The 24480-nt window shown below is 37.0% G+C and overlaps 1 protein-coding gene across 1 annotated transcript in view; it reads right to left on the bottom strand.

Annotated features, from left to right (window-relative positions):
* Spidr (scaffolding protein involved in DNA repair) overlaps positions 1-24480 on the bottom strand; it is a 329743-nt gene that overhangs the window by 221421 nt on the left and 83842 nt on the right. Inside the window, exons 6-7 of the mRNA XM_013009242.1 lie at positions 7577-7830; positions 3847-3947 (exon numbers count right to left, since the gene is read on the bottom strand). Of these exons, the coding sequence (XP_012864696.1) occupies positions 3847-3947; positions 7577-7830 (355 nt within the window). The remainder of the gene's footprint in view (positions 1-3846; positions 3948-7576; positions 7831-24480) is intronic.

Genomic DNA, 24480 nt, shown 5'->3' with positions numbered 1-24480 from the left:
TTCATTTTATTCTCCACAAACACTTTTCTTAAGCTTAGAAAAACTTTTAGGAACAAAAATCTTTTTCTTCTAGTTTTTTGGTAGTACTAGAGTTTAGAACTTGGGGCTTACTACTTGCTAGACAAGCATCCTACTTCTTGAGTCAGCTCTATAAACAATAATCAAATGAAAAATTCAATTTTTCAAGTGGAAAATAATTTATATCACTTTTTATTTCTTTCTTCTACCCTCTTCCTAAATAATAGAGGCAGTCTGAATTTTCCTTTTTTCATTTAAGAATATCTATAACTATTCAAGGTTTAAAAATGTAGATATTAGGCTGGACATACCTATAATCCCTGCTCCTCAGGAGTCAAAGATTGGAAGGATCATTCCAGGGATAAAGTTAGTGAGACTCCATATCAATCAATAAGCTAATAATGGTGTTTCACAGGTGTACATCCAGCTAGGAGGAGGATGGTCTGAGGCTGATTCCCCAGGGAAAAATGCAATATTCCACTTTGAAAATAGATAAAGCAAACAAGGTTTTGAAGTATATAGTTCAAGTGGTAGAGAATCTACCTGATAAGCTTGAGGTCCTTAGTTCAAAACCCAGCACCAAAAACATTAATAATTTTTTGGCACTAAATACTCTGTAAATATGTCATAATACATCAAACAGAGACCAAACAGGAATTAGGACATAGCAGTCCTGTAATTGCATCTATAGAACCATACAATGAGCTGATGGCTCTCTGTGCTTGCCAGGATTCAGGGGCCCACCAAGTCTGGCTATAGGTGAATCTAGACTCTTGCATACAGGAACAAGCCTATACACATTCTCTGTCTCATCTCTAAAATAAGCACACCAACTAGAAGAGTGTTATGAGGACTGAATGAGTTAACAAAAACCATTAAAAAAAAAGCTAGGCATTGATGGTTCATACCTGTAATACTAGCTACTAAGGAGGCTGAGATTTGAGAATCACAGTTCAAAACCATCCCAGGTAGGAAAGTCCAAAAGACTCTTATCTCCAATCAACAACCAAAAAACTAGAAGTGTTGTTATTGATCAAAGTGGTAGAATGCTAGCCTTGAGCAAAAGATTTCAGGGACAGTACCCAGCCTCAGAGTTCAAGTCGCATGACCAGTCCCCCCCCCCAAAAAAAAATTCATAAACACTGGCCATCATTATTTAGGTAAATGGCATACAACTTTGGAAAATCGTTTCCCCTCAGAAAATAAGAAAAGTAAAATAGTTCCTAAAGAGAAAATGTTTTGCCTTTACTCTATAAACAGTCACTCTATATTGTACACCCATATTTTAACGTACAAGTTTCCAAAGCATTACTTTAATAATGAAATATATAGCCAAGGTCTCCAGGTCCTGTGAGGTCCAGCCTCTGTACCTCTTCCCATTCCCTGGGAGTCAGCTAACACATCTATAAACCTTCCTAATCAATACATGAGCTGCTCTGAAAAACAGCCAGTATTGATCTGTCTGCTCAACATAACACCAAATAGCTAAGGAAACAGGCCCACATTTAAAGTTTATTTTGGAGCTATGTATAATGACCTTGCCTGAAGTCCTCGTACTCAGGAAACTAAGTAGTAGAGTATTTCCAATCTGAGGACAACTCAGGCTACATAGTAAGACTTAGTCTCAAAAAAAAAGTGTGTGGGGGGGAGCTGAGGATGCATTTATTGATAGAATACTTACATGGGCAAGGCCCTAATACCACAACAAAGAAATACAATTTTCATTTGAGGAACCTTGAGAGGTATAGATCAAATCTTCCAAAATGATGAACCTCCAACAAAGGAGGGATACTCAGAAAATGTTCTCTAGGCCTTTTAGAAAGCATGGAATTCATTTGGACACTTCCACATGAACTACAGGAAAATAGTATTGTAATGCATAAAGGAAATAGGTACTTTTCATAAAAGAATGGTTGCTAAATATTATTAGAGGAAATCTGAAGAGAATCTTATTTCCACAGTGTTACCTAAACAAGGGTAAGGTTCTTGTCAAGAAAATTAATCTGTATACTAAGCTCTAATAGCCAAGATAACTTCCTGAAACTTGTGAAGAAAAATGATCAGAAGCAGAAGAAAGCCACCCCCACCAAAACAACAACAACAAAATTCCAATAAACACAGTAGAAAGGATTCAATTAAGTGTCAGCCTGCTCTGTCCAGAGAAGCACATTTTGTGAGAACCAGTGGCTGGGACTTATTCTCTATAAATTCATAACAAAATTGATATAAAAATATTAAGACCTCTAAAATGCTTTACTAATTTAGTAGAAATGTGGTATACTCTCTCATAAATATCTACAGCAAATCTGGAGGCATACAAAAAAAGAATGTATCAGACTATATTACAAATACAGTCTGAATAAGTTCAGAAGTATGTATAAGTTCAGAGGCAGATGGAAGGGGACTGTCATGTGTGTGTGGTGGGTATGTGTTGGAGATGATGTAGGATATATGTCTTACTCTGGACTACATTTACAAAACTCTGAAAGACACTGGCTTAATAAAGAACCCTCCAAGTCAGATGTTGCACAATAAGTCTTGGATGAACTATGAGACACTCTGTAGAGAGCTCATCAGATACGATGAAAACAGTCATCTTTTGGAACACCGTATATGATGATGCCTGGTGGGAAAAAACATTCAGTTTTCAGAGATCTTCAAATCTGTAGTTTGGCTGGTGTGTGTGTGTGTGTGTGTGTGTGTGTGTGTGTGTGTGTGTGTGTGTGTGTATTTGTGCACACATGCACATGACTGCATATAGTCCTAAGTCCTCTACACATGTAAGGGTGTATAATCTATAAACAGAGATAATTTCACTTATTCTTTACAATTTGAATGCTGTTTCTTTTTGTTGTTGTTGGTCATGAGGCTTGATTATTTCTTTTCTTGACAAAGTACAAAGTACTTCGATTATAGAGGCAGAAAGTGAAATGGTAGCTGCCAGAGTGGGTGTAGGGAAAAAGAGAGACTAAGAGGTACCCAAATTTGCTAATACAAATATGTCCTATGATCTAATGTGAGTTTAATGCCTATAGTTAAACATATCGAACTGTACACTAATTTTCTCTAAGAATGATGATCATACTGGGCCAGTGGCTCATGCCTGTAATCCTAGCTACTCAGGTGGCTGAGATCTGAGGATCATAGTTCAAAGCCAGCCTGAGCAGGAAAGTCTGTGAGACTCTTTTTTGTTTATTTGTTTGGGGTTTTTATTTGGTGGTTCATGTTTCCTGAACTCTGGGCCTGGGCGCTATCCCTGAGCTCTTCAGATCAAGGCTAGTGCTCTACTACTTGAGCCACAGTGCCACTTCTAGCTTTTTCTGCTTTTGTGGTGCTAAGGAATTGAACCCAGGGCCTTATGCCTGCAAGGCAAGCACTCTACTATTGAACCACCTTCCCAGACCCTCTGTATAAACTGAGAGTATCTCCAATAAACCACTAGCAAACTGGAAGTGCCACTGTGGCTCAAGCAGTAGAACGCTTACCTTGAGCTGAAGAGTGCAGGGACAGCACCCAAGCTCAGAGTTCGAGCCCCACACTGACAAAAAAAAAAAAGAGAATGATGATCATATGCTAAGTATTCTTATTATGAAAATTATAACCACAATGAGTGGTAAGAAATCATAATGAAATTTTTGGAGGTGAAGGAAGGTTTATGGCACAGGTTATGACAAAGGTTTGATGGTTATATACTAACATTCAAACTTCAAGTTGAAAACATGAATTATATACTGCTTCTTAGTATGTAAAAAAAGATAGAGAAAATTCATCAAATGTAAAAATAATTTTTACCTGGAAAGTTACCTCAGAAGTCTGTGCAAACCTTACCTGAAAGTGTCTTTTGGTAAGAACCATATTGAATTCTCCACAAAGAAATGGCAGATCTTTCTCTATTCTGCAATCCACTGAGTCTTTCTGCCAGGCCACCTCTGTTTGATAATCACAGTGTATTTAGTTAAAAGAGATGCTGTAAAATGATCAGAACACTTACACTTTATATCCATCCCAAACAAGAAAAAGACAAAAGCACTCAAAATTTAGACATTATTAAATATTACATTCTCTTTTCTAGGAGCCAAATCTCTTCAGTTGATAGCCTTCTTACTATATCCTACTTCTTATAAATATGACTGGCATTATTTCTTAAGCATATCATATTCTTAGAAGTATAAGTTAAATACAAGTTTAACTCCCTTTCTATTCTTAGTTCATTTATTCATTCCATAAATATGCACTTCTTACTTGCTATCTGCTACAACCTTAGCATTTAGCACTTTGCTAAGTACAAATATTACAAGGTTGCTGTATGTCATGATGGGAGTTAGGGAGGGTGGGCCTCTTCTTGGCCTCAGCAGTTGAAGGAAAAAAATAAATTAAAATATAAAGTGTGTTCAGAGTTCCAGTCAAGAATAATCTTCATAAGCTGTTTGGTAGATACAACACTCAAGTAAGAACATTGAGGTATGACTTCTTATATAAACTGTAAGTATCAATTACAAACACTCAAGAAAAGTTCCATTGATAATAGGAAGGGAACTCCAATACTTGCAATAAATACATATAAATATATACGTTCACTGATGTGTTTTCAAATACATAAGTCAGCGGCTATAATTCTAGCTCCACAGGAAGCTAAGATCTGAGGATTGCATTTTAAATCTAGTTTAGGCAGGAAAGTTGAAAGTCTGTAAGACTCTTATCATCAATTAAATCACAGAAAAAGTAAGAAGTAGCTCTGTGGCTCAAGTGGTAAGAGTACTAGCCTTGTGAAAAGGCACTCAGAGACAGTGGCCAGGCCCAAAGTTCAAGCCTTGAGACTCACAAAAAACTCAAAAACCAAAAAACAAACATTAAAATAAAATTAGAAATACAGCACACACACACACACACACACCCCGAAACAAGAGAGTGTGTCGGTATGGGTGTCAGCAGCTCCAAACAAATCTATGATCCCAAGAAAAATGATTAGCCCTGAAAGCTACACATTTTATCTGTGTTTCAGATTATGAACCAGTTCATTATTCATTACATCATCTCAAATAATATCTTTTCTAGGTAGAAAGAACAGGTATCAGTACTTACCTCACAGATAATAAAATAAGAGCAAAAAGAGAGATTAAAGAATTTCTCTAGATTATGAAGGAGCCAACCTGCCAAGAAATGCTGTTACTTGTTTGTTTGAGCCAATACCAAGGCTTAAACTTTGGGGGCTTGTGTAGCTGACATTTGGCCACTTGCGCTATGCCTCTACTCTCAGCCTGTTTTGCCAGATGATTGGAGATGATATCTTGTGGGCTTTTAGGCTGGGCTAACAACACTCCTCCTGAGTAGCTACAATTATGAGTTGACACCTGGTTTGTTATTGTTTTTATTATAGCCTTTACTTTTACTTATGTTCTTTCCACTATGAAAATCTTATCTAATACAAATTTGTATATATTATCACTACTGCCTACTGTTTTCCTATAGATACTGCTTACTTAATGTATGGGTAGTATATATAATACAAAATTTTAAAAGTACTCTCATTCTCATAAATATGGTAAAGAACACCAACTTTACATACATATTCAATTAATGTATAATCTTTTCTTCAAATCATTCTAGTGCACAAAGTAACTCATTTATATTCCTCCTTTACATTATATTATAAAAGCTACTATTACTCCATTTACTAAGATGTTAAAACATCTGTCTAAGGTAAGCTGTCTTAATTTCTGGCAAATCTGCATGTACAACCAGGCAATCTATCTCCATGCTCTCATTTTCTCAAAGTATACTATTTAGTATTATAATATAACAAATACACAAAAAGGCAAACACTACATTCTTTGCATTATGTCCAGATAATTCTTCGCTAATTTTGATTCTCAATGCTATTGAATCTAAATACTTTACAGAGGTTACAGCTAAGTCTAGAACCACATAAGAAAACTGTAGGAAATATAAGATAAAAAGCAAAAATAAGTAAACATGTACCAAGGGAGGATCTGAGTCCTCAAATAAAACCTACATCTCTGGCTAAGTGCCAGTGGCTCATACTCTATCTCTAGCTACTTGAAATGCAGGAGGTTCATGGGTAGAGGCCATCTGGAAGAAAAAAGTTCTCAAGCTCCATCTCTACCAACAATCAAGTACAAGTGACTTGTACTTGTCATTTTAGCTACATGAAAGGCTGAAATGGTCGGTCAAGATTTCAGGCCAGACTAGACAAAAAAGTCCACAAGACTCAATCTCAAAAACTAGTACATGATTGTCATTCCAGCTATGGCAGAAAGTATAAATAGGAGGACTGTGGTCCAGGTAAGTCCCAGCAAAAAGTGACATCCCATTTCAAAATCAGCTAGAGCAAAAAATACTGCAGGCATGTCTCAAGTGGTAGAGTACCTGGGGTAGAGTACCTGCTTAGCAAGTGTGAAACTTCCAAACGCCAACACACACACACACACACACACACACACACACACACACACACACACGTCTACTAGCCTTTCTTCCCTGGACTTCCTCACATGATTCCTCTTTCTGTGTCTCCATTTGCTCTAAAATACTTCTGTCCTATTCTCCCCAACCCATCCAGAAGCTGGCTCTCTTCCATGACATAAGTTGCTAGCCTATTCATCCTCTCAAACCCATATTCAAAACAAGACTAGGGCCTTGGTCCCATCCATGAACGATGGATTCCTTTTTCTACCACCTCTCAACAGGCATACTTTGCCTTCTTTTCATGTGGGGCTAATATCAATATATCCAATGTATTCCTCAGGACCATATTTGCTTTCTACTGAGATTTCTTTTCCTAATAATTCTCTACTACTCTCTGTCTCACTTTCCATCTTGTGACATTCTTGTGACATTCGTTCTCAGTTAATTGCTTTATTTGGGGGAGGATACTGTTTTGTTCTTTAACAAAGAAAGACACCTTGTATGACACAAGGTTGGGATGGTCCTTAATAAACTTTTTTTTAAAGGTTTTAAAAATTTTTTTTACTGTGAAAATATTGTACAGAGGGGTTACAATTACATGGGCAAGATAATGAGTACATTTCTTATCAAGCATTGTAGCCTCCTCTTTTGTTTCCCCTTCCCATCCCATCCTCTCCACCCCCTCCCCACCCAACCCTCCTCCCCCGTCCCCAAAGTTGACTTGTATGTCTCATTGTTGCAATGGGGCCTCCTGTATCCCTATTTAAACGATTTGTTTTTTCCCTTCCCCTCCACAAATTACAACAACATCAAATACTTTTTCACACATCTTGGTTGGCTCATTAAGGCCACTCTAGTGACAACTTCCTTGCATTTGAAGTGCTACCCTAGCCAATCTGTTCCATTATGTTCACAAAAAGTAATCTGATAGTATTTGTTTTTATTTCTATTTCTCTACCTTTAAAATATCAGAATGCTCCATTTGGGTGAACAGTTTCATATATAAGCTTCAATAATTGCTTGTCAGAATTATATTCTTACATGCCAATTTCTTCCCCATTAAACAAGTATTTTAAATTAACATTTCAGATATTTGGATTCTTAAGGAGAAAAGCTAGGGTAGCATACTCACCTGACAAGTTTTTTATTCTTTGCTGAACTTTCTGGAGTCTTGGGAGACTTGGCTATCTGTTTCTGGGGTGTACATAAGATGGGCTCTGTTGATGTCACACTTGAACCTGTAAGTCCATCTGCAGCCTGTCTCACATTGGATCCAAAATCCATATGGTATTTGTAAGGAGATTCTGAATTAATAACCAAGACATTCTCTGGGTCATCTTCTTTGTCACTATCTGATGAATATTCCAAAATTTCTGTAGAAGTTGCCTGAAAAAATTAAGAGAAATGCAATTAAATATACTTTATTCATGTATACATGCCTCTCATTCTATTTCCTTATGATTAATATTCTTCAAATCAGTTTTTTAAATATAGTATCTGGGGCCTAGGCCTCTGTTTTGACATAAAATCCCACTAATTACTCTGGCTTTAAATCTTTCCCAACAGAAATTGTTTTTGATCTCGACCGTCCCATCCTTGTTCCTACCCTTTACTAGCAGGCTAGCTTAAGTGAGTTACTTAACTTCCCCAGGCTTTTGTTCCATCTTCAAATTGAAGATACAGCTATTCCTTCTATAAACTGACATTTTACAACATACCTCCACATCTATTTTTAGATATTTTACATTTTATTTATTTTTCCTGTAAAGATTTTTTTCTTGATTTCGAAGGACAATGAGAAATACTGTAAATAATATCTTCTATGAGCAATCAAAACCTTGTCTTAACCATCTAAGCAAATCATATATTCTTTCAGTAGATATTTTTTTTAAACAAAACCAAGGCACAATTAGCACCTTCAGGAAAAGATAATTGGAAGTTAGTTCCCCTCAAGCCCAAGACTTCTGATGAAAGTGAAGGGTCTCTTACATGGACACAGAGAGTATCTACAGGCTCATAAACATCAGCTGTCTTGGCCTAACTGTGGAGAACATGTACTTTCAAAAAGGATGGTGATTGGGAACAGATATGTGTGTGACAGAGTGGAAGGAAGAGGACAGATTCAAAACTAAATCAGAAGTATGTAGAGGTTCATATGTTCAAGTTGATATTTCATCCCTACACTGTAGGATTAGAATAATGAAAAAAGGAAGTCCCATGAATTTAGGTAAGAAACATTTTTGAACCCAGCTGGGCTATTTTGTGACTTCAGGATAATTTTTTATGTGTGGTTCTGATTATGTGTGTGTGTGTGTGTGTGTGTGTTTGTGTGTGTGTGATAGAGAGAGAGTGTGTGTGTGATAGAGAGAGAGAGACAGACAGAGAGAGAGAGAGAGAGAGAGACAGACAGACAGACAGACAGACAGACTAGGATATCAACAAAGAGCCTTGCTAGGCTGATGTTCTCCTATTTGTGCCATTCCTCTAGCTCTTCTTTTTGCTGGTTATTTTGGAGATAACAGTCTTATGAACTTTTCTGTTTGGACTGATCACTTTTCCTAAGTAGCTGGACAAAGGATTGATTCCTACATTTCTTACTTTAATCATCCAAAATTGAAAAAAGCCTTCAAGAAATATTTCAAGAATTAGAGATGACTATTATGAAATATGCTAAGCAGATAGAAACAAAGAATTTATAATCCATGTACTCATAACCCGAACTTTCTTTCAGAAATTTTAAAAAGGTATATGTGAAATTTCCTGACTCTCTTTCTGTGCTTATCTTCCTATTTGAGCTAATTGTTGTTAAGTCTGCCTGGGAGAATAGGTCCCTTCCCTAGTCCTTCTCTTTGTGAAGGACAGCATATAGACTTACCAAAAATCACTGCCAGAAACCAGTAATCACTTGTAACTGTTAATCATCTGTGTGTCAGTAAATTGGCCCCTAAATCTGAGGTCATTTCTGTATTTGCTGCAGTCACACCTCCTCTTCACCTTTCCCTATATAATCTCTTTCCACTTTTAGTTGAGCTGCTACACGCTGTGTGCTACCCTCTACATGCTACTCTCAAGTGCAGGCTGGAGGTTTGGTTCTCCTAATAAACTGTCTTCTGCCTGAACCACATGGTGGTCTTCTTTCAGCAACTGTTAAAATTGTCTCCTGACTTTAGCATTTCATAAGAACTTGTTTAAAAGTATTTTAAAATCACACATACAGCATTATTTTCATAGAACAGGACAACTGTAAATCATTAATCTTCATTGATATGTAGTATTCCAGAGCCAGAGTCTACAAATGCTATTCACCTATTTCAGTGTTGGTAGACATAGGCATTAACAAATTTTCACATTACAACAGTAATGTAGTACATATTCACTAGACTTGCTTCACTAGGCATACATATGTCCTTCTCTGTGGTATATTCCAACTTAGTGAGGCTACTGGATGATCCATTCATTGCAGTTTAGCCAGTAATTGTAAAATGGCTCTGTAGAGTCACTGCACTGACAAACACATTCTTCAGTGGCATTTGAATCTTGTGCAAAAGTCAGTATCACTGTGTATTTTTAGACTATTAAATTTACGGCTATGGTACTTTATCCAATAAAATATTATGCAACCATTAAAAAGAATTTGGTAGGATTACATATGCTTGAAAAGACACAGAAAACTAAAAAAGCAGGGCATATACATTAAGACTTTATGGGTACAAAAAAACGAAGAAGTACAGAGAAATGTATGTACACATACTCTTACCTGTTCAACATTCTTTAAGACTTTAAAAGACATTTAACTATGATACTTCTAGGTGAAGAGTGATTTTTTTAAACCATTAATCACTGTCCTAATAGGATTTTCCACATATTTTTATTAATGTTTTCATTTACCTATTTAAAAGTTGGTACCTTAACATCCATTGAGAGGATCCATATATTCAACTTCCAAAAGAGAAAACAAAATCAAATATGTGAGAAAAGAAAGAGTGGGGGAGATTGGCAGGAAATGAGCAAGTAGGAAGGAAAGGACACATTATTCTAAGTAACTAGGCATGTTTGTTCTATATCAAAGTCAGTAGTGTAAGGATGACAGAAACATTTCTTCAGCTGTCTGAATGAACACAAATGTATCAATTGTCATGACTTGTGTTAGTAACAGAATGGTTTACCAAAGTGTCTAACACCAGTGGCCTTCAGCTCCAGGCATCTGAAAGAAGTGAAAGGAAGGAGTAAAAGGAGGGGACAGCAGGAGCCCTGAGGACAAGCCAAACTTTCTTTCAAACTGTGCCCCTCAGAGATGGCCAAACCCCTGCCAAGGAATGCCAAATCTACTAGTTGCTGCATTTCTTTGTATTTCAAGAGTAGGTAAAGACATATGAATTTTAAGTGGACTTGCCTGATTTAAAAATGTCAGCCATTAATGGAAAAAATATTTTTAAGTACCACTTATAGGGAATATTTTCTGTCCAAATCTTACTTAAATGTTAAAGAAAGGAAAGAAAATATGAGAAAAGAATAAAAAAGACAGTCTCTGCCTCTTGCCTACCTCAGGAGTTGAGAACCTCCTATTCTATCTGCTCCCACTGCTATGATGCTCTGCCAAAGACCTAGGGCTAAGTGACCATGAACTGGACCCTCTGAAATCATTCTGGAGCTACTACTGAGAACAGTGTGCTGGTATACTGCTGTGGCCTATGCAGCTTCTTTTAGCTGACCAATCAGGATGGGCAGGTCCTCAGGTGAGGATCATTAGCGATGACATTCAATCCAATCTGTGAGCAATGAAGGTTCCAGAGCTGAGCATCACAGAAAACACTCAAGACAGCTGGGAGAGCACTGGAGGCAATAGCACCACATTATTTAAAGTCCACCTGCAAACTTTAAACATATTTTTATAGTTTCCCCTAAGTGACTTTTTCTTTCATAAAACTTTACCACAGAACAAGACTCTTTCAGGCAGCCTGGGAGGTTTGGGGCCACAGCCACCCTGGTGCATGCAGGTGGCAAAATGGATAACTAAAAGCTTCTAGCTTGCTAGAAAGCTGTCCCCTTTGTGGGGTAAAGGGACAGTGCATGTTTGCAGTGTGTAATCTTCCCATCACTACAGATAAAACAGAAGTCTCTTTTCAGGAAAAGTTTGATGAAAGGTAAAGTTGAAGCATTCTGTTTAAGCTGGGCACTGGTGGCTCATAACTATAATCCTAGCTACTCAGGAGGTTGAGATCTGAGTATTGCAGTTTGAAGCCAGCCAGGGTAGTAAAGTCTGTGAGACTCTTATCTTCAATAAACTTCTCAGAGAAAGCCAGAAACGGCACTGTGGCTCAAGTGGTAGGAGCTCGCTTTCAGCAAAAGCACCTCAGAGACAACACCCAGTTCAAGACCCAAAACCAGCACAAAAAACAAAACAAAACAAAAACCAACCAAACAAACTGAAACCATTGTTTAAGCAAAACAAGTTTACAGAATGTACAGAATATTTTTCTGTTTAAAAAAACCCACAGCTTTTTAAGGTTTTTATTTTAATAGGTTTAATGCTCATTTTCTAAGACTTAACTATTACAAATTGTAGCACAAATAATAAAGTGTGCAAAGTGACTAAGAATGTTTTGTGTGTGCATATGTATATGCTAAAAATATATGAAATTATATATCATGCATATATTATACATGTACACAATTTATGTATTATGTATAACATATAGATGTATTAATATATTATATATAAGATCATACATGATTTTATAATTAAGCATATTTATAATATATATTAATATATAATAGAAATATAAAGAAATGCAGTTACTATTAATATAGATGTAATATATACATAGTACATATAATGTCTCCAAATTGCTAACCCTGGACATGACGTCAAATTAGTATGAGTTTCCAGGTCATCACTGAGGGCTGGCTGTGGTCCTGTTCTGTGCTTTCCAGTCCCTTTAGTGAAGCCCCTCTGCTAACACCTCACAGAGTTCCTAATAGGTTTGGAGGGCTTTGCTTCCCTTGTCCTGTCCTGCTATATTATGTTTGCTATATCATCTGATATAATACTTAAAATATTGCTTTTCTGTTTTCAAAAAAGGTTTTTTTATTAATATTATTATTAGTAATAAAATAAAGGTGATGTATGGAGAGGTTAGTTTCTAAGTCAGGTAATGAGTATGTTTCCTTTAAAGACAAAGTCATCCTCCTTTCCCTCTCTCCAGTTTTCCTTTTCTGTCCCTGATCACAAGTTTTTTTTTTTTAATTGTGAAAATACTGTACAGAGGGGTTACAATTACATGGGTAAGATAATGAGTACATTTCTTATCAAGCATTGTAGCCTCCTCCTTTGTTTCCCCTTCCCATCCCTTCCCTTCCTTCCCCTGTTCCCCCCCCCCCCGCACCAAAGTTGTAAAAATAGGGATACAGGTGGACCCATTGCAACAATGAGATGTACAAGTCGTTATGTTGAAAACAAACTTTACAACTTTGATCACAAGTTTTATAGTTCATTTTCAACATAGTGTCTGAGTACCACTGCTGCATGACTTTTGTTTGTTTTATGGTGGTACCAACATTTGAACTCAGTGCCTCACATTTGATTATTAAGCACTCCACCACACAAACAATATTCCCAAGGCTTTTTGATAGCTATTTTTCAAATAGGGTCTCAAGTTTTTGCCTAAATCTTGTTATACCACAGTTCTTCTATTCCTCCCATGTAGCTAGGATCAAAGATATATACGATCATACTTGCTTATTGCTTGAGGTGGGATTCTGCTAACTTTTTGCCTGGGTTTGCCTCAAACTTCAATCCTGATTTCTAACTCCTAAGTAGTTGGGATTACAGGCAAGAGCCACAGGCACTCAGCCAACAAATATTTTCCCCCTTACTATAATCACCTGCTATATTTAAAATCTACTAACTTTTATATTTCTCAGAAATAAAAACTTCAACTGTTACCTTGCTCATGATACAGAATAAGAAGCAACACTCTGTGGGAAAAAGTTCTCTTTTTTTTATTCTAATGAACAATAAACACAATGTTTGTTTTAAAATAAAGAAAAAAAACCTGAGTTTGAGTAATATTTGCAACTTCCCTAATGCTAGACTTGTTTCATTAGTCTTGAGTAATACAGAAGCTTTATTTCACTTTTTTGAATTAAGCAGAAATTTTATTTCCAGGCTCTCCAAAGATTATTACAAACTTCTAAAAGTATCCCAAAACTAAATGAAAAGCACATCATCCAAGTAAAACCTTTGTGACATGAAGACTTCTTTTAGGTTGTAATGTTTTTATATTACTTTATTTTTAACCATTTGCAATGTCATAATTTAAAAAAATTTAAAGTCAGAAAATAAGTAGCTGTTGTATTTTTAAAAGCATCACCACAACTATAAAGTAAAGGAACTTAAGGGGGAAAAGATCAAATCTGCTTCAAGTGCAAGATGGGGAAATTAATCACATCACTAACATTAATCTTTTCAAGTTTTCTAGGATGCATTGCTAGGGTTTAGTGTTTAACACAAAGTATGTTCTCATTTAAAAATGAAAATCTCATGTAAAAAAGACTTCTTGTGGTTAGTAAAGCCTATTTATCCTCCTTACTTTAATACTTTTATCTTCATTTAGTAACTGTAAATTCATGAGAAAAGAAAATTTATTGTAGTATAAAGGTCTTAAGAACAAGTTATACTCAATTATTTTAATAAACAAAAATGTTTCCTTCCTAAATGTAAACATCCAGTAAAGAAAGCATACATAATATTCCAGATATAGAAAAACCAGAAGTTCATTTATGAAAGAGGTGTATTTTCGTATATTTGGTGGTAAGGGTGGTTGTTTGTCTTAATACAAAAGCACTTCAGCAAAAGAACTAGATCATTATTATTTAGAATTGTACTGCATTCAGTTACCTTATTTAATTTCTGCATAACTAAGTCTATATGATCAAAGCCACAGAAAAAAAATCTGAATATCTAATGGTTATTTGGCTAGAGAAAAAATACTTTCTTGAGACTTGGAGACTTTCATCACTTTGTACTTGAAGGCATTCCTCAAGGAACTTCTTCCCTACAGTCTTCACAATGAAGCACAGGACCTGGGTTCCCAGAAGGGACTGTTTCCTGCTTGAACACCAACCAGCAGAGCATCCTTGCAGGCATTCTGTATGCAGTACAATTGAAGTTTTGCAGCTGCATGAGAGATCTTGATTCACTCCACGTTGGCCTCCAATTGAGTTGTTCTACCAACAGCTGCAGAGCATTCACGGCAGAGGACATGGTGATGACAATGGGGGGGGGGGACTTTATTTATTTATTTATTTTTAATGGCCAGTCTGGGGCTTGGACTCAGGGCCTGGACACTGTTCCTGAGCTTCTTTTGCTCAAGGCTAGCACTCTACCACTTGAATCATAGTGCTACTCTGGCTTTCTCTGTTTATGTTTTATTGAGGAATTGTGAGGCAAGCACTCTACCACTAAGCCACATCCCCAGCCCCATGAGCTTTATTATTTTTTTAAAGAAGTTTTGCTCTAGTGCTTTGAAAATCTGAAAGCAATAAAACTATGCTTTACTTGGTGCTGGCACAAGAGCAGGCCTGAAGACCAAAGGAATAGAACTGAAGATCCAGAAAGGAACCCGTAGACCTATGCCCACCTAATCTTCGATAAGGGAGACAAAAACAAAACAAAACAACAACAAAAAACAGGATGGAAGAAACACAGCCTCTTCAACAAATGGTGCTGGCAAAATTGGTTAAACACCTGTAGAAAACTGAAATTACATACATATGTATCACCCTACACCAGAGTCAACTCCAAATGGATCAAAGAACTCAAGGTAAAAGCAGATATCCTGAAAATATTACAAGAAGGAACAGTGCAAACACCAGGACTTTTTGGCACAGGTCGAAACTTCCTAATAAAGATCCCCCAAAAAAGGGTGGACACATGGGATTACATTAAACTCCAGAGCTTCTGCATGGAAAAGTGCATAGCTAGCAAGATAAATTGGGAAAAGATCAAAAATTAAATTCCCCCAAAACAAATCTCTATTAACAAGTGGGCTTTAAAACTTTAAGAGAGATTTCTCTGAAAAGGAAATAAGAATGGCTGATACACAAAAAAATGTTCAACACCTCTAGCCATAAAAGAACAACATTGAGATTCCACCTCACCCCAGTTACAATGGTCATTAACAAGAAATCTAATAACAGATGCTGGTGGGAATATGGCCAAAAGGGAATACTACTACACTGTTGGTGGGAGTGCAACCTTGTTTAGCCACTCTGGAAAGTAGTATGAAGGTTCCTCAAAAGACTAAACATAAAGCTCCCCTATGACTCAGCAATCCCACTCCTGGGCTTTTACCCAAATGACCACAAACTAGGCCATACTAAAGCCACCAGCATAACCATGTTCACTGCAGCATTATTTACCATAGCCCCCTCAGTAGATGAATGGATCAAGAAGATGTGGTATATATACACAATGGTGTTCTAAGCTTCCATCAAAAAGAATGACATTGTCCCATTCGTAGGGAAATGGAAAGACCTAGAAAAAATTATATCAAGCAAAGTAATGAAAAGTATGTTGCATGGTTTCCCTCTCTTTTAAGAACTAGGAATATGTCTATGATATTCTTAAGAGAGGATCTCAATAAACCAACTGCATGGGAAGGGAGGAGAAGGGAAAACAAAGAGGAGGCAACAATGCTTGACAGGAAATGTACTCATTATCTTGCCCATGTACTCCTCTGTACGGTATAAATAAATTAAAAAATTAAACCAACTGCTAAGTGCAAAGGACCATATACAATGAAACATATAAACATCAACTCCAAGAATTGGAAACAAGAGGTTCTTATTATATCTTGTATGAAGTTATTTCTTTTTTATTTTTCTGTTTTAATTTTCTGTACCCTTTGTCTTTTATATAAGTTTATTTGATCTGTGGAAGAAAAAGGGAATCACAGAAACAGGATAAAGGATGAACTAATGCAACATTGTTACTCACTTGACACTATATTGGAATGAACTTTACAACTTGGGTGGGGAGGGAAGTAGAGAGGAGTAAAAGGGAAAAAATGAAGGATGGGCTAACAGTGTTTAAAAACAATGTATTTATTACCTTACTTATGTGATTGTGACCACCCCCCCCATTAGCTTTTCAATAAAGATAAAAGGGGAAAAAACTATGCTTTATCCTCAAAGACTAAGAAAAGGTATGATCAAATCATAGTAAGATAATAGTTTCATCAGAAACATTGACTGATAGTTTTATTATATGATGTAGGGACATTTAACTTTTCATCCACTGATTTAATCAACAAACTAACAGATCTACTTTGCTATCAAAGTACTCATAAGCATTCAGTGGAGAAAAATAGAATCTATGATAAATTGTTGTCATTTTTTGTACCAATATTTTATATTAAGTTGAACTACAATTTTCCATGCTAAGTTCAAATCTCAATACCCATCCTTACCTAAAAAAGAAAATTAAGATCTCAGAATGTGGCTTAGTGGTGCTTGCCTAGCATCCATGAAGCCCTGGGTTCAATTCCTCAGTACCACATAAACAGAAAAACTCATAATTGGTGCTGTGGCTCTAGTGGTAGAGTGCCAGCCTTGAGCAAAAGCAGCTTAGGGACAGTGCCCAGGCCCTGAGTTCAAGCTCTAGGACTGGCAAAAGAAAGAAAGAGAAGAAAGGAAATAAAGAAAGAAAGAAAGAAAGAAGGAAGGAAGGAAGAAAGAAAGAAAGAAAAAAGAAAAAGAAAATTAAATACTGTTTATCAAACCATGAAGTCTGTACTAATAGTGTCCTGTGCCATTCAAGAATATTATGTTCACTGTACTATTGCATCATAACATGAACAGACTACCTGAAATTTCTTTCAGTGGATCTGAAAAATAAAGCAAGTAGTCAAAATGGCAAGTCTAAGTCTCCTTTCTAGTAATTATAAAATAAACAGATTATAATTATAAGTAACAAATACAGTTTTACTTAGAAAAACTGACAATTTCTAAAAGTTTCCTAGGTAAGCACAAGATGTATGTATAGAGATTACATACATCTTCTTACATAAAGAAAAACCAGAGGTAGGTGTGGTGGTATATACCTATAATTTCAGACTCTGGAATCAGAAACAGGACATCTCAAATTTGAGATGAGCCTCGACTACATGGTAAATTCTACACTGGCCTGGGCTATGTAGTGATATCCTATCTCACAAAACAAAAACAAACTTGAAACTCCCCCATAAATCCACAGACTTATCAGAATGAGGACTATGCTTTAATTGTATATTCTTGAAATAATAATGAATTTGGGCAAATTCACTCACAGCTACTCACTCAGTGCGCCTTACTGTTACCAGTAGTCTTGGTCAGTGGTAAAAACTTGTGCATTCTGACTTGCTTCCTACCATTTCGAACCCCACCAATGAAATGCTCTAGCAAATTGAGTTATAGCACTTTATCATACTATAAAGAATTCAGTACATTGGCAAGTGCTAATTCATTTGCAATCCACACTTGAATAATCACTATTCTAAACTAGCTCAGTAACCAAATAAAACTAATGCAAAAATACTTCAGAGAGAGTATCCAAATGATGTATTAAAATAAGCCAAAGTTCTGACAGCCAGGACAGTCATGCTATTAATTGAAATAGAGAACAATTTCAGGAGCAAAGAAAGAGGAAAAAAAGATACTACTTAGAGCTTTAAATATCCCAGGAACAGTAGACAGACACTGAGACCCTGGTGAGAGGCTGAGAACAAATTTGCTTGACAAAGAGGCCAGTAGGGAAGAAAGGATTCCCAAAGTGAAAGCATTTGACTCTCAGGCCCTTGACCACAAGGCACATTTTTGTCTTTGGTTTCATCGCAGCGTTCCACAGGTAGTACATTAAAAATCACAATAATTCCATGACTTCTATTCCTTCTGGGGATTTTTTATTTTAATATTCTATAATTTAGTGATGCCAAGATAAGGTAAAAACATTGTTTTTCTCCCTTAAAAGTTCATCTGTTTGAGGGTAATCATGCAACTTTGAGGAAGGAGGAGCAAGGGTAAAATGAGAAGCACATGTACTATATGAACTGGCCAGAAAAGTGAACAGTAAAAAAGAAAATCCTACACTTTTTACTTTTTAAATAGGTGGATATTGTCTTTTTTAAAAAAACTAATACTGAAAATTTTAAATAACTCTCAGAAGGCAGGAAAGTACATGAAACTCTCATCTCCATTTAACTACCAAAAAGCCAAAGTGGAAGTATGGCTCAAATGGCAGAGTGCCAGCTTTCACTGAAAAAATCTAAGAGATAGCACTTACACCCTGAGTACAAGCCCCAATACCAGCACTTAAAAAAAAACACATGCTTTTAAATATAAAAGTTAGCATAACTTACTTGGTAATCTAAGTTGCTACTTCTTATAATCTTTACAAATTTCTTCACAGTGTTCAGAAAAGGTTCTTCTGAGTGATCACCCTAAATGTCTGAAGAGCTGAACTGAAGTGTCTCAATTTCTAGAAAGCAAATCTTTGCCAAAACCTATGTGTGAACATCTACATGTGTTGGGCTCTCTCAGATTCAAAATTGTTTCCTAATATCAGGACTAAATTTGGCGCTAACTGCTGGATAAAGCAGTGTTTCTGTGGTAAGGCTGCTTCAAAGGCAAATGAACAAAATGAGTCATATGAAGCACTGCTCTTTAAAGTTCAGAAATTAAAAGTTTAAAATTTTTTAAGGTTCTAAAATTTATAGAGGTCAACCAGGAGCAATAGTGGCATATCATGAATACATGATCTCTTCTTTTATCTTTAAATGAATCCTTTAACCAAATGCGTACCCAATGGCTAGAACAAAGAACAGAGAAGATAGTAACCAAACTAAAGCCATTCCTTAACATATACAACTGCAATACAGAAATATTCTCATTTGACTTATACTTCATGCCAAAACAAAAGTCTCTAAAGTCTTGGCCTCAATGAACATGAGAAGGCATGCTGTGGCAGCCCTCTGAGGAGCCCTTATGTGCCTGGTGTCATGTGGGCAGATGTTGACTATGCCCTAACTTGTAGGCCAGGTTTGCATGTTCCCCATAACATCCTGTCAAACAGGAGCTAGTTTCGGCTCTAAGGCCTCCCACCCAATTACTGACAAGGCCCAGACCTGTCTTCTCAGGATCTTATGAGATCATCCAAAGTGCTACGTTCAGTTCACCCTGTTTATCCTGGGTACAGCCTGTTTCTTAAAGTCATACCGCAAATGAGAGCAGTCAGTAGCAATGTAAGGAAAAGAATAAGAGCATTATAAGGACCTGACTGCTTATAATCTTTAATCCCTCACAAACTACTAAGCACGTTGGACAATGGGCAACAAAATAAATGCTACTGACGACATGTTATGGCAAGTAAAATCACCAAAACCAAAATTGCTTTTAAACACTAAGAAGAATGAAAGAGACCTGGTGGTTCACATACCAATAAACTTGGTGATCTAATGTCATCATTCCCACTTCCAATTCTAAAATGGAATGCATTCATTTAACAAATTAACTGAATGACTACCATGTATCAGGAAGCACTCTGGGTGCAGATAAGGACCAGAGTCCTTATCCAAGTGGTCTTTATTATCTACTGGAATTACAACATATATACCTTAATGACAACTCTTCTCTGGTTAGACATCAAGAACTCCACTGGCTATATGAAAAGTACGACAAAACAACCCTCAAAATTAACAATATACTAAACTCTCAGCTACTAACAGATCTTTAGGTTTTATGAGGATTAAAATTAATAAAATTAATACAATGAAAGACAAAAGAAAGGCTTACTGGTAAGAGATACTTTCACTATCTACATTGTGTTCTTACTTTGACTGAAACTGTATCCATGAAAATCAGAGCCAGCTAGTGAGAGGGAAAACAAAAGCTATTGGTTTTCTCACAGATTCAAGGGAAAAAAAATCTTTTCTGAGGTAAACAGGTTTAACAAGCTACACCCAGTTACACCTCTGCAAACCACTAAGCCTGCCAAACCAAATATATATTTCTAACCTCAAGTGGCAGAGACCTAGTGAGAAAAGTTTTTTCAAGGTGGATTTGCAAAAGCACCACTCCACAGCATCCCACATCCAAGGTACCTGCTCTGATGTGCCAAAGGACAAGAAACAAAGAACATGGGCAAAAATATACCAAAAAAGAAAAGGAGGGAGGGAGAAATAAAAATGTTCCAGGAAGGAACCTGCTGGGTCAGTCAAAGTTCATCAAGCAGAAGTCAAGGAAGAAAAAGAGCAGTTTGACCAAGACCAGGAGTACTTCATGGCATACACAGCAGATGTCCTGACTGGCATTACAGTCCCTCAGCCTTTGCAATCCTTGCATTCAAAGTTTGTAGTAATCACAGATGAAGAGAAAGAGAAACACACCTTTCAAAAGGAAAATGGTGTAAAACTGTGATATAGCCTATGCAGTCATATTCTGTGTTTCAAAACATATTTGGTGAGCTACAGCCTGAGTCTCTGGCCTCCTGCCAGCCTCAGACTGGGATAGCAATTATTCTTTAGTCTAGTGATGAGTGAATATCTAACTCAGATCTACACAACATACCTTGATAGAGAAGCAAATATAACAGCATGGTTTTTCTTTTCTTTTCTTTTTTGATATTCTTTTGGGGTAGGGTAGGTGGTGGTTGCATTGCTTATAAAAGTCTCACTATATAATCTAGGGTATTTCGAATTCAAAATCCTCCTACCTCAGCTTCCTGAGGACTTAAATTAGAGACATGCATCATCACACCAAGGAAAAGTATGTTTTAAAACAAGTCTGCTCATTTGTATAAATGAACCAGAAGCAATGTTATTTCTGCAATTTGTTTTTTGAACAGTAACTGAGGACTGAATATGTATCCTAGGCAAAGGCTCTACCACTGAGCTACTATCCTTAAGATCTACAAGCTATTTATGCTTATGAGCTATACTTTTGTACCCAAGGCAAAGAATTAAAATCCTAGAAAATGGAACCTTATGGTAGGAGGGAAAGTAGAAGACAGCAGAGAGAAGCCCTGAGAAGACAGAGGAGGGATGGAGCCAGGTAGATGCTAGGAGAGAACAAAGACAGTGAACAAAAGGAAAAGCAGTGCAAAGCTAGTGACTAGCAACTTGTAGGCCTCAGGAATACTCCACCACATGAGGTCTTTATACACCAGCCAGATTATCCAGCATGAAGAGGATAATTGTCACATTGGTTGAATAAACTTAGCAAAGTTCAATAGGCTTCTTTATTGTGAGGTTTCTCAGGACCTTTAATTTTGCTCATGTGTATTGTGAGGCATCTATAACAGTCTTTCAAAATTATCCTAAAGAACAGCCATAGTCAACTTAGAAATAACACGTAAGTAAAGAGTGCAGCTGGATTCCAGCAAAAGTGTATTTGCAGAGACAGGTAGTAGGCCAAATCTGGCTTGTAAGTTATACTTTACCAATCCTATCAAAATAACTGAGAACAACTGATTTAATAATCAATAAAAATAGTTTTTCTCAACTTCTTTTCTAGCTTAAAAAAGAAAATCGGGGTTTGGGGAAAATCATAAGATTTTTGAAGTTATTTAAAGTAACAACATATTCAATAAAACTCAAGTTCAAATCACCTAAATCAGAACTTTAAACTGATGTTAAAATTCAACTCAGCATTTGCTATAGGTTGGATAAGTGTCTCCTTGAGCCACAGTTCCACTTCTGGCTTTTTGGAGATAGGAGTTTCACTCTTACCTATCCTGCCTGGGCCGGCTTCAAACTGCAATCCTCAGCTCTTAGCCTCCTGAGTAGCTAGGAATTTTAGGAAGAAATGAGGGTAGTAAGAGGTTTGGGTCATTGGAGGTCCTGAAGAAAGAATCACAGAACAGTGATCTCTCTGTCTCTTTCCCTCTTTGCTTCCTGGTCATCATGAAGTAAGAAGCTTGTTCTTCCATGTTTTCCCGAACATGATGTACAGCCTTGCCACAAAAGCCCAAGAGCAATGACAAAGGACCCCAGACTTAAACCTCCAAAACTGTGATCTAAAATAAACCCTCTTATGAAGTAATTATGTCAGGTAATTTGTTATGCTAACACAATGATAACTGGCAGAATATAATTTCGGCACAACCCTAACGACTGCTTCCTGGCACTGCTATATTCCAAACTAGCCGACATTCTCCTGCACTAGTTTTCTTTCTTTCTTTCTTTTTTGTCAGTTGTGGGGCTTGAACTCTGGGCCTGGGCGCTGTCCCTCAGCTTTTCAGCTCAAAGCAAGCACTCTACCACTTGAGCCAGAGCACCACTTCCAGTTTTCTGGTGCTTTATTGGAGATCAGAGTCTCATAGATGTTCCTTCCCAGGCTGGCTTTGAACTGCGATCCTCAGATCTCAGCCTCCTGAGTAGCTAAGGGTTATAGGCGTTAGCCACTGACATCTGGCTCCTGCCCTGGTTTTCTAATGCTTCAAAGCAAATTATCATACTGAGCAGCTTAAAACAACACTTGTTTATTAGCTCATGGCACTGTTAAACTTTAACTTAGCAAATAGTACAGTCTGGGTATGTTTGGGTCTCTACACAGTGTTGGCCAGGATGCCCTGTCATCTGAAGTTCCACACCCTCTTCTAAGCTCATATGGTTGTGACAGGACTCTGATGGATCAGGATCTGATGGGAATCCCTGTTTCCTTGCTGGCTAGTATACTGGTCTGCTCTGAACTCTAAAAGGCCACATACATTACTTGCCCCACAGTCTCTCCTCCACTTCCATCTTCAGTATCACTCAGTAACATATAATCTTTTTATAACTTTGGTGGGGGGAGGGGGAAGACCCGGTAAGGGAGGAGGGGTAAGACCTGGTAAGGGAGGAGGGGTAAGGGAAGAGATGGGAAGGGAAATAAAGGAGGAGGCAACAATGCTTGATAAGAAATGTACTTGTTACCTTGGCCATGTAATTGTAACCCCTCTGTAAAGTATTTTCACAATAAAAAATGAAAAAACAAACAAAAAAACATATAATCTTTTTGTTGTCCTATTGTATAGTTCTATAATTGGCTTCTACTACCAAAAAGCTTAAATTTATCCAGTAACTGTATCCAGTACAATACTGGAGTAATGCCTAATATAGTAACATACTCAAAGCACAATGGGAGAAGATTTTTTTTTGTGGGTCATGGGGCTTGAACTCTGGGCTTGGGCACTATCCCTCAGCTCTTAAGCTCAAGGAGAGCACTCTACCGCTTGGGACACAGCGCCACTTCCTGGGAGAAGATTTTGAAGTGATCTTTTTTCTTAGAAAGGATGCCATTCTGGGACATAAATATGATAAGTTTATTAGAACAGATACATCTCTGGAAACACCAGACCAGATTAAAATAAATCTTCAACATTTAGCATTTAGGTATATCACTGAACTTTAAGTACAGTCAAACAGAAAACCCTTTCTACCATTTATTGTATTAGGTTTTGGGTTTTTCTTTTTTGAGAGGGTTGGTAGTATGGGGTTTGAACTCAGGGCCTTGCACTTACTAAATTTACTTCTAGGAAGGAACTTTATCACCTTACCACACAAACTTTTTTGCTTTTATGCTTTTCAGATAAGGCCTTGAATTTAAACAACCTAGATGGAACCTCTTATATAGCATAGTATTTTGATGTTGAGGTGAAGGTCATAAACTTTATCCTGAATTGGCTTCAAATCATAATCCTTCTGATCTCCATTTACTGACTAGCTAGGATTATAGGTGTAAACCCTAATACCTATGTTCTTTTGTTTTTTTGAGACAAGGTCTCTTTAGATATCTTACACAGGCCTCAAACCTGATATTCCTGGCTCAGCCTTGCAAACGGTATGCATCTTCCTGATTGGCTCTGGGTTGTTAATACTTGTTAAGTGCCCCAAATCTAAAAGCTTCTTTACAAAAAGAAAAAAAAATTGGGCTGGGAAGGTGGCTCAGTGGTAGAGTGCTTGCCTTGCATGCATGAGGCCCTGGGTTCGATTCCTCAGCACCACATAAGCAAAAAGAAAA

The sequence above is a fragment of the Dipodomys ordii genome, unplaced genomic scaffold (genome assembly GCF_000151885.1).
Source record: "Dipodomys ordii isolate 6190 unplaced genomic scaffold, Dord_2.0 Scaffold9, whole genome shotgun sequence".
In the NCBI taxonomy this organism is placed as follows: domain Eukaryota; kingdom Metazoa; phylum Chordata; class Mammalia; order Rodentia; family Heteromyidae; genus Dipodomys; species Dipodomys ordii.
The sequence above is the reverse complement of the archived record's forward strand: the minus strand, read 5'-3'. Positions and strand labels throughout refer to the sequence as shown.